The following is a 16,572-nucleotide window of genomic DNA, read 5'->3' as shown; positions in this document are numbered from 1 at the left end:
TAAAGAATAAATTTAGCATAAATTCATCTGTAATTTTCCAAATAACTGGAAGTTATCAGCAAACTACTTTTAGACATCTCACATAATTTTTAAGCAGTTCAATTTGATAATTTCTTAAGTAATCTGTTTTTCTAATTATGTTTAAACTGTTAATTTTCTTAATAAAGGACAAGGTAGGTTCTCAAATTCCTAACTGAATTTTTATTGATCATCTTTTTAAATGAAGTAATGATTGTTATTGTTTTTGTTTTTTTTTAGTGTGTTTTCATTAATAAATGAAGCTATTACAATTTGACAGTTGTGATCTGAAAGACTAATCTGCACAAAAGGATAGAAAATTATCTTTAAATAAATTTGTGCAAATATTATCAATACATGTTACAGATGCTTGTAAGTAGTTCGAAGATAGAATTATTTAGTCCTAACTCAAACCAAATTGATAGTTCATACTTCACAAGACTAGAATTATCTAAAGTTAACATTAAAATTATCACACTCTAGGATATTGAATTTATTAGGAATTTTTAAAATTATTAGAATAAATACAACAGAAAATACCAAGTTAACAGTTAATTTTATGCCTCAAAACTATTAAGTTGGCGATTAGTAAATGAGACCGATGGTTTAGGAAATAGAGAAAAAACAAACATGGCTCCATGAAACAATTTTGAGTAACAGGTGAAAATGCCAAACCAGTTACGTATCAAACCAAAAATCAGCTCACTAGAAGTCAACATACAAATATGTTACACTAATAAAACCAAATACATTTATAGAACAGAAATTAATTAAGTGAATTGTTTAAATGTTTTAATTTAAGATATCACATGCTTAGTTTTTCAACTTATTCACGATGAATAAGGAAATTATTTTTACTGTAAATGAACTTAAAAACCCTAATTCGGGGTTTGAGTCCCAGTCAAATTTTGAATTTTTTCACAGGCAAGAAAAACTAACTTCTCAGGTGTCAAAAAAACTAACTGGGCAATCAACCTGTAGTTGTAAATACTAAAATAATTAAATTACGTTTATTGCTGTCCTCACAAATTTTTTGTTTGTAATATTAAACTGGTAAACCATTTCGATCAAATAAGAAAATATAACATTCAACAAATGGTGATGTCTCCAATAACGAAAATATCTTGATTTTAAACAAAATCGCTGGAAATTTTCAACAAAGGGGTACGTTGCCACAACAATGCTTCGACAAACAATAGAAACTAAAAGCGATATTTATACCATCAAGCTGACAATGAGTTAAATACATATCAGAACTTCACACTAACAATTTGAATACATTGCCTATAAAAACATGTAATAACTTTAACATTACCAATACGGTAAAACTTCCAACAACTTGTGAACTCATAACCTATGGTATAAATGAATAAAATACCATGCATTAATTCTTCGAATATAACTATTCAAATAATGCTATATTAAAGTTTAAATTAATAAGGAAAACAGATTACCAACATCAATTTAAGATCGATCTGATCCTAAACATTCTTGTTTCAAGTAAATAAGAAATATGGCTTCATTTTTTTTTTTTTAATTTTCAACATAACTTCGTATTAGTTTAAATAAACGAATGGTAATACTTACATTTAAATCAAAACAAAGTTACATTTCCATCAATGTAAAATATTTAGATAACGCACAGAAATTACAAACAGAAGAATACACTAACACAAACAATAAATTCAACATCAACAAGCGCCATATTAATTCACAAGCTTCTTAATATCACGTCTTGGTGTTGATCTAGTGAAATGAAATGTATGTAATTAATGGTTTAGCTGTGAATCGTTCGGTGATAAGTTTACTGAAATAAAAATTAAACTTCAGTACCTCCTTTATCTATTTAGCTATAAGATCATTCATTTAAACATAGCATTAATAATTAACATAGCTGTAGTTCACTCCATTCAAGATTTCACACATTGTCTTTTTTTAGGAAACATGTGTAATGACATTTTTATTTACACGATCAGGGTCGAATATAGTTTGTCATAATCAATTACACTACCAATATTGTGAAAAAAACCTGAAGTATCAACTGTCGTACTGTATGTATATGAAATAAAATTAATTTACTGGGACATTTAGAATGGGTTTCTCCCCTATGACGCGTCTGTATTCGTTTTACGATTCGAGCTGAGTCGTTTGTATTCATTTGTCGAGTAAATTCATACGTAATCAAGACCATTCAGGCTTTTTATCTGACTTTTCATTTAAAAAAAAGGAAGTAAATTGAAATTCCTTGTTTTTGAAAAGCGAGGTAAGATTCTGATTTTGGAAACAGCTTAACAAGTGAAAATAGAGAAATAGTCATACAAAATAACATCTATGCTGACAATAACAATGCTGATTGTATTATTCATCGAATGTATTTTATATGGTAATGCTTTCTATTAAGAAACTTTCCATTCGGCAAACTGACATTTTTACCAACAAGCGGTGCGACGGAAAGCATCACTACCTAATTGTCTTGCAGACAGTAAGTAAATGTAATGCAATTTGGTTAATATCTTTCAAAATTATTGTCAAATTTAATAAGTCGTAAATTTCATATTGTTTGAGAGTGTTGATTTTTTTGCTTTCATATATGAGTGTAAAAATTGTAGGGCTAACATCTTAGAGTATTAAACTTCTAAAAGTGATAAATTGTTTAAACTAGTTCTATTTTTTTAAGTGTACTGCTTGTATCAGTGGACGGGTTGCGTCCAGTTTGTCCAATTTAGCATATTCACTCTTGTTTAATTTGAATCCGTTAAAATTTATTTAAAGAATAAAATAATTGCGTGTCATAATCCTGATTAACGCAAAATTAATTTTGTATCTTTGTGTTTAATTTACTCTATAACTATATTTACTCAGTTGAAACAATATTTCGGAATTGATAAGTGAGCCTTAAAAACCAAACTACGGTAATCCTAAAATCACTTTCGATTATGCTCGGTGAGGAAATTTATGACAATATTCACGACACAGACTGTACTTCTTTACAGGAAAAAACTTCATTACTATTGATTTTATTGATTTTTAAAAATTAATGTTATTTAAAACATTAAACGATAAACCGAATTTATGTTGTGGAATAATTTTATAACTACAGAAAAAAAAAATGTAAATTACAAAAAGGTGAAAACAAAAAAAAAATCAATCACATCTACGGGCAAAATACAAATGCGTTTATGAAGGTAACATTTTTTAAAAAACTTGAAGGATTTTTGCGAATTTTGTTTACATACAGTATTTTTAGTGAAGTTTGCGATACAATTGCGCCACAGCATAAATTTGGCTCAGTACGTCATTTATTTAAAAGTTTATAGTTTTAAATAATTTTCATCACTAATCGTTTGGAAACGGAACATTTTACGAGATTAATCTTATAATTGTTGATCTGCAAAGTGTAAATTATCATATTTAACCGCTGTGAGGATGACTATACTTATAATATTCTCATATATAATTCTTCCCTTAGATCTTTAAGAGGAGAAATTTTGTTTTTATCTGACAGCGTTACCAACATGGTTTTTTAACGTCTGTTGTAGGCTTGTTCAAACTTGTAATTTGAAATTGATGTTCCGGTAGCTAAAAGACGTTGGAGTTGCTTGAAAATTTAGAGTTTTTTCATGTAATTGAGTAGTTTAACACAAATTGTTTAATGTTTTGAAACCTCGTCCTAAATAGCTAGTTATGGCGGTTGCTGGCGAAGGACCCTTTCCTCTTAACGACGTTCTTAAAGGTTTGTTCTAACCTATTTCTCACAGAAGTTCGCTGTTTTTGTAAGCCTTAACATAATTATTTATTGAGAATAAAAGAAAAATAATTTAACTATGATCATTTATAGTTTTTATTTTTAATATTTTTTAAAGATTAGGTTTTTTTAATCTTGTTTGAAGTAGTATAGAGTAACTTGAATAACGCACGCATTTGTGTAAAATATATACCGTACAAATTAAATTTGACCGTGTCAAACTTGCTTTCAAACTTATTTAAGTAGTTCTCTTTATTGACAGCATTAACATAGATTGATTTAATGATAAATAAATCCTAATAAGTTTTAAGAATATTTTGTTGTGTTTTTAACTGTTATTAATGTATTATGTGAATTATCTTTATTAATCGACTACAGTTTTTTCATTGAGTAGTTAAAAACCCATTTTTGTTAAATGGGAGAAATATATCTTAACATTTAGTTGCCTGTATAATTAGTTGTTTACTATATTTATGCAGAAGTTTGAAATAACAGGTTTGAAAAAAAATTAGACATTCAGTTTTTTTTCTACCTGAAACACTGCATAAACAAGTGTCACTGGATTATGTTAAATTGAACTAAGGACCAAATTAAAAGCATGGAAAAACAAAAATTAATAAAAAAAACTTAGTTTCATGCTTATGATTTTTCTTAAACTGATGTCTTCACTAAATCTTTCCTACACACTTCATTCTTTTCTGTAAATTATCTAAGGTAATTTGATGTAGAGTGCAATGGTAATTTGATATTCTGTTAGTGTAGTAGTAAATATTTGCCTGTGTTTAAATATTTATTATTCATATGTTGATTGTTTTGTTTGAAATAAACTGTTCTGTATTGAGTAAATTATAATAATAGTTAAGTGCAGTTATTATTTTTTAATACATTCAATTTGTTTAATTTTTCAGTGTAATTAAAAAAAATCTAAATATGTCTCAGTTTTTCTATTTCAAGAAAAAGTAGTTAATTTATTTTAATTGATTATGGTTTTTGTTTTAGTGAATTTTTGTACTTAATGAATATTTTTACCATATTTAGCGCCACCTTATCTAAGGAAATGAAAAAAAATCTGATGTGGACATCATATGACTCTTGCATGTCTATTAAATTACATACACATTTTTTGCTACAATTCATTTAAACATTTCACTCGAAAGTGAGATACGATCCTCCAATTCTTTAATAAAGTGGACAGTTACACAATTGCTAAAATATTAGTTATTAACATGAAATATTTATGCAGTTATTAATTCAACAATCTTACCTGAAATATTAAGATACAGTAAAAGTCCCTGTATTACTCTTTAAATAAATGTATGTTGTATATCTAATACTCTATTTTTTAAATTACTATGATATAACCATCAACAAAATGAAAACAAAAACGAATAATTAGATGTTTCACCAAATGTGATGTGGGCACCACATGACTTATTCTCAGTCTATAGTAATAGGCAGATTTTTTTTTAAATGAAAAGTACATCAAATTTTATTTCATTAATAATTTATATTTTTTTATTGTTGTTATTGAATTATTATTTATTGTACAATTTTTTTACAATCAGAGGTTAATTAAAAAAAAAAAGTTAAAGAAAAAAGTAGATGTCTGATTTGAACAGATGTGCCTTCCCCTTATAAGATCCAAATATTTCATTAATTTAAATTTCATTTGTCTATAACTATGGAACCAATGAAAATAAGTGCCACTTATGATACATCGTTGAAAATCTCTCAATGAGGGCTTATTACTGTAGTTAGAAAATGCAATCAAAAGGGGAGGTGCATAACTAATGTTACAACAGTCCTAAATCAAAAATTTCAACATCCTAAGGCTAATTATTATTATGCGTACGTACATACATATATACATACAGACGTCACACTGAAACTAGTCGAAATGGATATTTACTTTGAAATCTGAAAACAAAAATTTTTCACGATCAATATTTCCTTTACTTCGTACAAGGAAGTAAAAAATTAGGCTTATCCCTAAATTGAATCATCTGACCAGTGACACACTGGAAAGTAATGTGTCACTACCAGTGTACTAATGTAATGAAATTATCTAATTAATCCAAGGATGTGACTTTGAACCAGAAACAACAAAAATGAAAAATGTATTTTTTCCTCCTTCCCTTTATGGGGGGATTGAATAAGATTGAGCACAGTTGGGAAGTATGTAAGCTATTAAAGGGGCAATAAATTATGTGATAAAATTACCTCTCCTTTGAGTATAATTTTGGAATATGGCCTGTATCTACCTAATCGTTTGACTGATTGTGACCAAAATTGAATGGCATCAATGCCCTATTTTTCAGAAATCATCTTGCCATATTTCATTAGTTCACCTAGTCTGAACATATCAAGCAAATTATAAATCAACATATGTGTATATAACCTTCCAGAATTTTTTGTTGCTAAAATTTTGATTTTGGTTAGAAGGGGTAATGAATTGTCAAGCTCAGCAAAAACTCTGACATACAATATTGACTCTTTTAGCATACTGACCCTCATGCAGTATACTGCTATGGTTTCCAATCTGTACTCCGCAGAGCCCTATGACTTCGTCTGCACTTCTCAGGGGCTCCATGGTCACTCTATGAAAATAAAATGAAAATTGAATGAAATTAAACAGTAAGAAATAAAAAGCAGACTCAAAGTAAAAAAAACTAGAAATTACATGCTATACGTATTGTTGAAGTTTTGACACTATCATGTATATTAGTGATGATAGTTGAGAATAAATTGAAATATTATGGTAAATTTCAAAATTTTTTAAATATAATTTCATTGTATGAACATTCACAATTAATTTTGATATCTCTGAGATATTTACATTCTGTAGGTACTTTATGTCTCTTATATTATACTTTATCTCTTTTACACTTTATTCTTTCATATCTCTTAGATACTTTACATTCCCTTATTATAATACCCCTCTGTAACACTATTCCTAAATATTATTAATTTGTAAACCTGAGAGTATGTCTAAAGGGCTCTACCATATAAATTAATTTTAAAAATGGCTTTGTTAGTCAAAAAAAGGAACCACTGGTATAACTACTTAGCCAGGAAAGTAAAATAAAATAAAATAGATATCTTTGACTTATTAATATGAATAAATTGTGAAGTGTTTCTTTTAAATAATTTTTTAATTATGATTTAATCTAATACATGTTATTGATGTAATAAATCCTGGTTACTCAGGCTCTGCTGCTGCCAGTTCTCACCATTGATATTGCACACTATTGCTGGTAAAGGTGGCAAGGATAAGTCATGGTGGGGATTGCCTGGTGTGTTCATTCAACCCACTGGGTTGTTGACCACTGGTAGTAGTGAACTCGTCATCGAAAATCAGCTGATTTCTAAGTGTAGAGTTCTAAGGTTCAAATCCTAGTAAAGGTAGTTTACTTTTATATGGATTTGAATACTAGATTGTGGATACTGGTGTTCGTTGGTGGTTGGATTTCAGTTAACCACACATCTCAGGAATGGTCGACCTGAGACTGTACAAGACTACACTTCATGTATAGTCATTACATATCATCCTCATTTATCCTCTGAAGTAATACCTTGTGGTGGTTACTGAGGCTAAACAGAAAAGAAAGAAGTCTGTTTATTCATGGTGGGATGACCTTAGTCATAGTTGAGTGTAGAATGACGGCAGATATGATTGAGTTCACAGTCGAAGAGCATTTGTTAGTTTGTGTGTGGGTCCATGAACGTCCACACACTGATAAAACATTGGAGAACATTATGAATGATGTTTTTATGATTTTTAGGAAATCAGTACCATCATGGCAAATGTTACCAACATGGGAGAAGAAGGCTTTTGCCATGGGACGTATTCTTGATGCGACATGCAATGGGAGGCCGAGCAGTTGAGCTGTACGTGCGCTGCTGTAGAGGCATCAATTCAATGATCACGACATGAAATCAATGCGCAAACATTCTACTGTGTTAAGCATTCCAAGATTGACAATGTGAGACCATATGTGGAAGGACTTGAAAGTTAAAAGTTTTCGTTCAGTCACAGTTTAATGAGTTGATTGAAAGTGACCACTGATGTGTACATGTCAGTTATTGCTTGAATGCTTTCCAAGAGCAAATTATAAAGAGAATGTCATGTTCTCAAATGAGTGTGTGATGTATTAAAGCTCTCATAATCAAAATTTTTTTCTGGGTGAAAGACCGTCCACTTTTTTGAGGAAATTGAACACCATTTATGTTATAATTTGGGCTGGGATGACAGCTGAACATCTCCTTGGTCCTTATTCTTTCAATGGCACAGTTAATCAACATAGTTATCTGAGAGTGATCTGGTTGCTTCCAGGATTAATGGCAAAAGGGATCGCTGACATCATTACATTCCAGTAAGATTGTGCTCCAGCCATATTTTGTTTAGAATGTTTGCAGACGCCTGAATGATGTTTTTCTGAATTGCTGGATGTAGGTCAGAAGAGTTACCGGCTCCATTGTCTTGGCCAGCAAGAAGCCCTGACTTCATCACACCTGACAATACACTCTGGGGTTTTGTAAAAGAAGAGATCTGAAAACACAGATATGTCAGCAATGAACAGCTCTAACATATGCTGTTTCATCAGCATTTGAAATAATCACCCATGATATGCTGTTGCAGTTGAACAACCAGACATGAAGGTGCATGCAGTTGTGCTTTGAACATGGTGGAATCCACACAGAGGTTTTAGATCCATAGAAGGTAAGCTGCACCTATCCTAATAATTTCTTAACTGGCATAAAGGGACTTCCTGTCCACTCTGTACATTTTTGTGTTTAATAATATATTTTTTTTTTTTTTTGCAGAATTTATTACTTTATTTGAGCAATGCTGTGATAACAAATACTATATACCAGATTGTGTACCTGTACCAGTTTTAATTAGGAAGATTGCTTCATCAGTTCAGATACAATGTTTTGCTGGAACATCTGAGTAAGTTAACAAATTAGAACTGTGTAGATAGTAAAGATTTCTTTTATTATTACTAATGTAATATCTTTTGTAGATATTATTAATGTATTTTTTAAACTGTGGGTGATACACTTCATATATCACTTATTTTTCTGTAATGCTCTTTCATTTCATGTTGTATTCTTTTATACAGGTTAATAGAGGGTTGTTGTACTTTTTTATTATTATTATAGCTAATATAATAATCAGAAAAAATGAATTTGTATTTGGTATGTTATGTGTGATAAATGTGCTTAACAGTCTGTGTAAGATATAAATTTTTACGTGCCTACAGGTATTTATTTCTGTGTGGTATTTATTACCTCATGATCAGTAATAAAGTATATATATTACTATAAATATATTTAAAAAACTCTTGATTTCACCTTCCTCCCAATTTGTATGACAGGTTTATACGAAACAGTTTAACATCATACTTATTTAAATTATGACATTAAATGAAATATACTTTTAACTAAAGTATTACAAACAACTAATATATATATATATATATATATATATAATACAGTTTAAGTAGAAGATAAATTTCTGACAATTTTTCTGTATTTTCAGTGTGTAAAGAATTTAGCCTATTAAGTTATACATTTATTGATTGCCTATAAATATCTTAGACGTTATTTTAGAGAATTTTTAAGTAAAAAATGGAGAAAAGAGCCTGTTATTAAAGCTGTGATTTTTACAGCCACTTATTTTGACCATTATAATTTGTGAAATCTATAGCCAGATATGTTTCAAATTTTGAAGTATTATTTATTATATTATTTTAAATGAATCTGCCAAATCTCAAATCGCTCTTATTTAATTTTTACAATTTGATGTTTTTGCAACTGTAGCCAGCAGAGATATGGGACACTGTATGCATTATTGTTGGATTTGTTGATTATTCACTGTTATAAATTAAGTAGTAAAGTGAAATTATAATGAGGCTTTTTATTTAAAGCTAAAATAAAATGTTATATGTTGGATGAAATTAGGAAGAGGTGACAATGATGTGAGAAGTGAGTAGAAATGAGGAATATTGCCATTTTTGAAAAAAAAAACAACTGTTAGCTTGTAGTTATAAAATTGAGTTGTCTGAAATGAATTTGGTAATGCTACACCTCTTTCTGTACTATCCACCATTTAGTAATAAATTGAAAAGAAATGTGTAATAAAAAACTGATTACCATAGAATTACTTTGATATTTAACTTACAATGCTGAATTAATATCGAAACCAAAAAAAGTTATGAAAAAAATGTAATGGATATAATTTCTTTTATTGAAAAAGATTGTATTTCTGTTGCCCATAAAAAAAATTCTCGGTCTTTTATTAGAAAATAGATTCTTTTGTAATAATCAAATTGATTTAATTTGCATCAAAATCAAACTATTTTGATTTGCTTTGAGTGTTTTAATAAAATGCAAGCTTGTTATTATTAAATATTTATTTTGCTTTATATGTATTCCCATTTGAAATATATTGTCTATAGGAGCTTCTTCAAAAAATCAAATTGAGTTTTCAAGATACAAGACTGGCATGTCAAATCATTGTTTGGTACCTATAAATATGATCATATAGAATGATGTTTTGAACATTAAATATGTTGTTAACTTATTCTTGTATTTTATTAATAAATGTGTCAATGTTTGCTAAAAAGTATACTCATTTATTCTAAAAAGAAAACAAAACTATTCTCATCTATCAAACCAGGCAACAGCAGTAGAGCAGGTTTTGTATAACTCAACTCAATATTTCAGCTGTATAAAAAGATCCGTTTTGTACTTCCATTGCTATTTTAATAAATTTCTGAAGAGTTATTTAAAATGTTTTTCCACCAGTAATATATTTAAAATACAATTAAAATATTTTCTTTTATAGAAACATTCTTGTAAAATTTTTTAACAAAATTAATTAAAAAATAAAAAACCCTGAATTTTTTTCAACTAGTCAATGTGTACACAATTGTATATGCATATATTTATATACAATCGTATAAACAACAATTAGTCTATTACAATTATTATATGTTTAAATAATTTTCATCAACGCTTTCTGAATTGTGAATTATTTCATAATTATTTTTATACTCAGTATCTTCATGTAATTTACCTTAACATTACCTGTTGTGTTTTTATTTTAAATAGTTAGTATGGAATTTAATCACTCCTACCTTTTTTTTATAATTGTGTCTTTGTGATTTTTTTCTGATTTAGGTTTTTAGAGTTTCAGTTGATTTATACAAGTAAATACTGCAGCAGTTCCTTCTTTTATCTATTTTTGATGTGGTGTATATAACATATTATTATGTACTGATCAGGGGAAAATGTTTATTTATTTAGAAGATATTGGTTCCTTATCACTATAAGTTGTAAAGTTACCACGTCTGTATTAGTGCAAATAATATTTTATTGAATAGCTTTGAATGCTTTTGTTGGTTCTGAAAGCTCAAGCTCATTTACTGTTTTCAAGTTACCACTTAAATGGTAGTTTGTTGTTATAAAACCCTTCTTCAAACTCTTAGTTTTTAAATTTCCTTACTCAGTTCCAATTAAAAACATCAGGTCTGTAAAATTTGCTGTAATTTTTTATGATTCTTTTCTTTTTAATTTTCTCCATCCTGCTCATCTTGAAATCAGCAAAAAAATGTTCATTTAATTGCACATTGTCTTCCTCAAATTATTGTTTGTAAGAATATCTTCTACCCAATTATTACATTACATGCCACATCTTTTCTCGAAAATATACTACAGAGAGTAACAGTAATAAATTATAACAACATTTTTGTCAGTTTGTTTAAGTAACAATAAAACTTGAGGGATTGCAACATGATTCAAATAACCATACCCAAAGAATTGCTACAATACCATTTTCTCATATTCTACCTGTAAATATTCAGATGATAAAGGAATATCATTGATCAGATCAATTACATGATGCACCAAATACTTTTTCTGTTCATACTAAAGAATCACTCTGAATAAATAAATTATTTATTCAGAGTGATTGGACTAGTATTTACAAAACACTAAATTGATGTTACAAGGAAGAGTAGGCATTGCTACTGTTCTTGGCAATAACAAATAACAAAAGGAACTGACTCAACAATAATAAAAGGATCTGCCCCAAGAATAACAAAAGGATTTGCCTGAAGGTATCAAGGAGAGTCATGGTAAAATCAGTCAAGGAGGATCAGGAAATATAAAATTATTAATTTGTAAAGGGAACTTGTATAAATTTTAATTGATAAAGTAAAGGTAATAACTATCTGAAATAACAGGGAAGTAAATATGGGAAGAGTGAATAAAGTCAGTGACAAATTAAATAATAATTTGGAAGCTGTTTACTGAAATTATATTGATTTCACATATTTCATTGTGTTAAATGTGGATGTAAAATTTAGGTTCATTTAACTAGTATTAATTATAATCTCATTATCAAAATAACATCATATTTATATAAGAAAATATTTAAATATAATTTCAATTAAATTTATCTAATGCAGACTCATGGTTCCTAAAGGAATACTCTTGCCCAGTCCTGGAACTGTATAACAAATGAAAATATCTGACTAAAATTTTTTTGTATTTGGTTAGCCCCCTAATGGAGCCAGTATGTAAATATGAAATAATATTATCATCCCTATAAATGATTTCTATGTTTCACAAGAAATGAATTTTTTGAGCCTATTTAAAATATACTAAACCAGTGTATATTAGGATTAGTAATAACTAATCTTTCATCAATTTACTTGGGGGGATGTTGTTAATATATTGATATATTTATATAAAAAAAAAAAAAATTTTTGCTAGTAAGTGGCACTTGTTAAAAATTAGAAAAACTGATTTTTTCCCAAAAATGTATAATTCAAATGTATACAGAGTGTTCAATCGGGAAATGATAATATTTTGGGAAGTGACTCTTGAGTTAAAAATAAGAAAAAATGTTATTATAAATATAGGTCCAAAAATGCTTTGCTTTTTAAGTTAGAGCTGCTGAAGGATTTTACCTTGATTTCTTTCTGCTTTGTAAGTTACATGATATAGCTTTAAATCTTTTTTTGACATAGTTATGATAAAATATTAGTACTTTATTGTTATTTGACCTAAAAATGATAAAAATGGGTTCCCAGGACTGTTTTTCTAATATTTTTTTTTTTTAGAAAAGTCACTTAAAACTCAAAAAATGTAGTAAAAAAAACCCATGATCTTTTAGATTTTACTTAAAATAATTTTGTAATTTTCCAGTTGATAAATTTTTACAATAAATTTTGTGGAGAATTTAATTCTGGGAAAATATATGTAAATATATATAGTCAATAAAAAACAAATACTATTTTGAGAAATTTTACTTTAATTAAAAGCCAAACCTGATTTTTTTATTCTAAATAATAATCAAACAAAAAATCAAAATTACCAATAACCAAGCTAGAGAAAATTTCATTGATTTATTTCCAGGTTTGAAAATAAAACAAACTAAACTTCATGGTTTGAAATAAATGTTCAAAAAATAAAAAAACAAATGTTACTTAACTAATTTTAGATGATCGTTTGTTGGTTGTATTATCTCAACTACCATTTAAAATTTAAACAATCAGTTCATCTTCCATATTTTAGTTATAAACTTCACTTTTTATCCGACCCCCATAAACAGTAATCTAATGAGTGAGGTCTGCAGACCTTATGAAGAGTAGAGTATAATGCAACTCTGTCTTGTTGAAAATATATATTTCTTTATTTTGACAGTAGGATATTTTTTCAATGGAGAAAAAAAATGTTAGGTAATTTTAACCTTTAAGGTAATATTTTAATATGAAAGGGACAATTAAGTGGTTGTCTACCATATCTCACTACAGATTCATTTAGAAAATTTGCTTCCATTGTAGTATGTGAATTCTCTTCTGACTATTGATGAGAATTTTGGGTGTTCTTGATAACCATCAATCCCATAACATGTAGTTATAAAAGTGTGCAGTGTGTGATTCACTTAAATCCGTTCACAAAATTGTAGTTGCTCAGTATAAAATCCTGACTGAAGGAGCTAATCTTTTACAACGCAAGTTTTTGGAATATCAGTTTGCAAACTTGTGTGAACTATGAGGGTTGTCCCATAATTAATGCACTATGCACATGTGCAAAATCAAAGACAGAATAACTTCTGCGAACCAACAGTGTGTAGCCTGAAGTATCACAAAGTTGAATGTATACGTTTTTGGGTTTTAGTAAGTAACAATAACAGTGCAGTCCAAAGATGAAGCAAAAATGAATTCAGGTCATGTAAAAAAATTCAAGTGATGTGCATACATCAAAATCGGAATTTTAGAAGCCAATACTGTGCCAATAATTTATCAATCTTACGGTATGTGTGTGGTGATGAAACTAGATCGCAGTACTGTACAGTGTCTGCATAATTTAAGATGGGCAGATGTAGTACAGCAAATGAGCCATGCTCTTGCTGACCATCTACTACAGCAGACAACACAAACATCACTATTGTTGTGGAAGTGATTGATGAAGATCATAGCATGATAGTGAGAAAGATCAAAAATGAAATCGAAATACTAAAAACTACATCTTATTAATTGAATATTTGCACAAAGGTTGTAGCATGGTGGATACCAATTTTCAAAATGTGATATATTTTGAAATTGCAAGAAAACTGCTTACACTGTATGAAAGGAAAGGTAACCAGTTCTCGAATCGAATTATTGCTATTGATGAAACATGGGTACATGATCTTAAATCTTAACTGAATTTCAGGTTTGGGAGAATCTACACTCTTCTATAACTAAGAAATGTTATTGGATGCAGTGAAAAGTGAGGCAGAGATGATTGTTTCTTAGATAAAAGGGTGTTATGGACAGAATGGAAAATAGTGTTAGAAAAAAATCAATAGTGGTGTGTCAGTTTTGCATGACAATGTGTGACCACACATTGTGAGTAATTGTTAGTTTATTAGTCACCATGACCCAGGAAATTGGACACCACAACAAAGATTGTTTCCTTACGGGAATCAAAAGCTGCCAGACCGTTGGTGAACATGCATTACACTTTGGGGAATTATATTGAAGGGCTATAAATTTGATTTGGTGTACAAATAAATTTTCTTTGAATCTTAACAAATTGTGCATTGTTTTTGGGACACCCTCCATATATTCAACTGTTATAATATTTTCAACTTTACCTCCATATCCATCCTAGTCAATATTAAGATGAAAATTGGCACTAGGAAGAGGTATCCATTTCAAACAGATTGTAAAAAACCCTACTAAATATTTTATGGTCTGGAACTCTTCTATGTTTTTAAGATATCTGCTTGGTGTTCTAGAACTGAAGCTTTAACATTTCCATTAGAAAATCTATGCATGCAAATTATAACAGTATTACAGTATTTTTATAAAACTGATTCATTCTGTATAGGCTGCATCCGGTTCTAATTACACTACAACAGTATCAATTTACCCATCGTCGTCTTCTCTATTCGCCATAGTCAGTGTACTGTTTGTATATGTGGACGGTTGTATGCATTTTATCTGTTTAGTTTATCTTGTACAGTTTAATGCAGTGATTTATTTTAATTACGGCATTAAAATGAGTACAAAAGGACAGCGTCTATGATTTTTTACAGTAAATGAAAAACTGCGTGTAATAGAAGAGGTTGAAAAAATTGGAAATCGGGCGGCAGGAAGAAAATTTGATATAGATGAAAGCTGCATTCGAGACTGGCGTAAGAAGAAACAACTTCTGGTGAAAGGCACTGGTAATAAAAGGGCTTTTTGTGGCCTAAAACCAAAATACATAGACATAGAAAAAAAATCGTATGACTTTGTTATGGAAAAAAGGAAATGCGGTTATGCTGTCACGACGAAATGTGTCAATCATATGCTCGTGAAATCGCTAAATCATTGAATAAAGTTAATTTTAAATCAAGCTGTGGCTGGATAACACGATGTTTTGCACAAAATGATTTGTCAATAAGACGAAAGACGACCATTTTTCAATGACTTCCAGACGCTTATGAACAAACAATATTACATTTTCAGAAATACATAATAAATCTTAAAAAAGATAAAGGTTATTTGTCTTTTCAAATAGGAAACGCTGATCAAACCTCTGTATATTTTGAAATGCCATTTGACAAAACCGTTAACAAAAAAGGTGAAAAAAGTGTTACGATTCGCACTGGTAGTAATGAAAAACAAAGGTGTAATGTTAGCTTTGCATTACTAATGATGGATCAAAGTTACCTCCGTACATTGTTTTTAAAAGAAACTCTTCCTACCGTACAGGTAAATGGAGTTATTATCAGAGCACAGGAATCAGGTTGGATGGACGAAACCTTAATTTTAGGTTGGATTAGGTGTGGATGGCAAAAGCGATCCAGAGATTTACTTAATAAAAAAAAATACCGTTAGTAATGTATAGTTATCAGGGGCGTACGAGTGATAAAGTAAAAGACATTTTAAAAAAGGTTATGACAGACCAAGTAATAATTCCAGGCGGATTGACATCTCTATTGCAACCATAGATGTCTGCATTAATAAACCGTTCAAATCTGCATTAAAACAATTGTACAGTAAATGGATGGCTGATTGAAATTTCTTTCTCATGCCTACAGGAAGAATCAAACGCCCAGATTTGTGTTTGGATAAAAGATGCTTGGGAAGGTATTTCCATGGAATTAGTAAGGAAAAGTTTAAAAAAATGCGGAATATGTAATAAACTTGATGGTAGTGAAGATGATTACTGTAGTGAAGATGGTAGCAATGTGGAGACTACCGTAATGCTTCTACAGACATTAACAGTGATTAATTAAAAATAAAATTCCATATTAAAAAGTG

General features: G+C 29.2%; 2 protein-coding genes across 5 annotated transcripts in view; one reads left to right on the top strand and one right to left on the bottom strand.

The window, feature by feature from the left end:
• Positions 1-1,745, bottom strand: part of LOC142320438 (uncharacterized) — an 81,775-nt gene extending 80,030 nt beyond the window's left edge. For all 3 annotated transcript variants that reach the window (XM_075358207.1, XM_075358208.1, XM_075358209.1), the window contains exon 1: positions 1,606-1,745. The gene's annotated coding sequence lies outside the window, so the exon portion shown is untranslated. The remainder of the gene's footprint in view (positions 1-1,605) is intronic.
• A 1,797-nt stretch (positions 1,746-3,542) lies between these two features.
• LOC142320103 (uncharacterized) overlaps positions 3,543-16,572 on the top strand; it is a 157,604-nt gene continuing 144,574 nt past the window's right edge. For both annotated transcript variants that reach the window (XM_075357782.1, XM_075357781.1), the window contains exons 1-2: positions 3,543-3,751; positions 8,588-8,714. In XM_075357782.1, the coding sequence (XP_075213897.1) occupies positions 3,703-3,751; positions 8,588-8,714 (176 nt within the window). In that variant the 5' untranslated portion in view covers positions 3,543-3,702. The remainder of the gene's footprint in view (positions 3,752-8,587; positions 8,715-16,572) is intronic.

This window comes from Lycorma delicatula, chromosome 2, assembly GCF_047948215.1.
Source record: "Lycorma delicatula isolate Av1 chromosome 2, ASM4794821v1, whole genome shotgun sequence".
In the NCBI taxonomy this organism is placed as follows: domain Eukaryota; kingdom Metazoa; phylum Arthropoda; class Insecta; order Hemiptera; family Fulgoridae; genus Lycorma; species Lycorma delicatula.
Note: the sequence above shows the minus strand (reverse complement) of the source record. Positions and strands in the feature narration are given on the sequence as shown.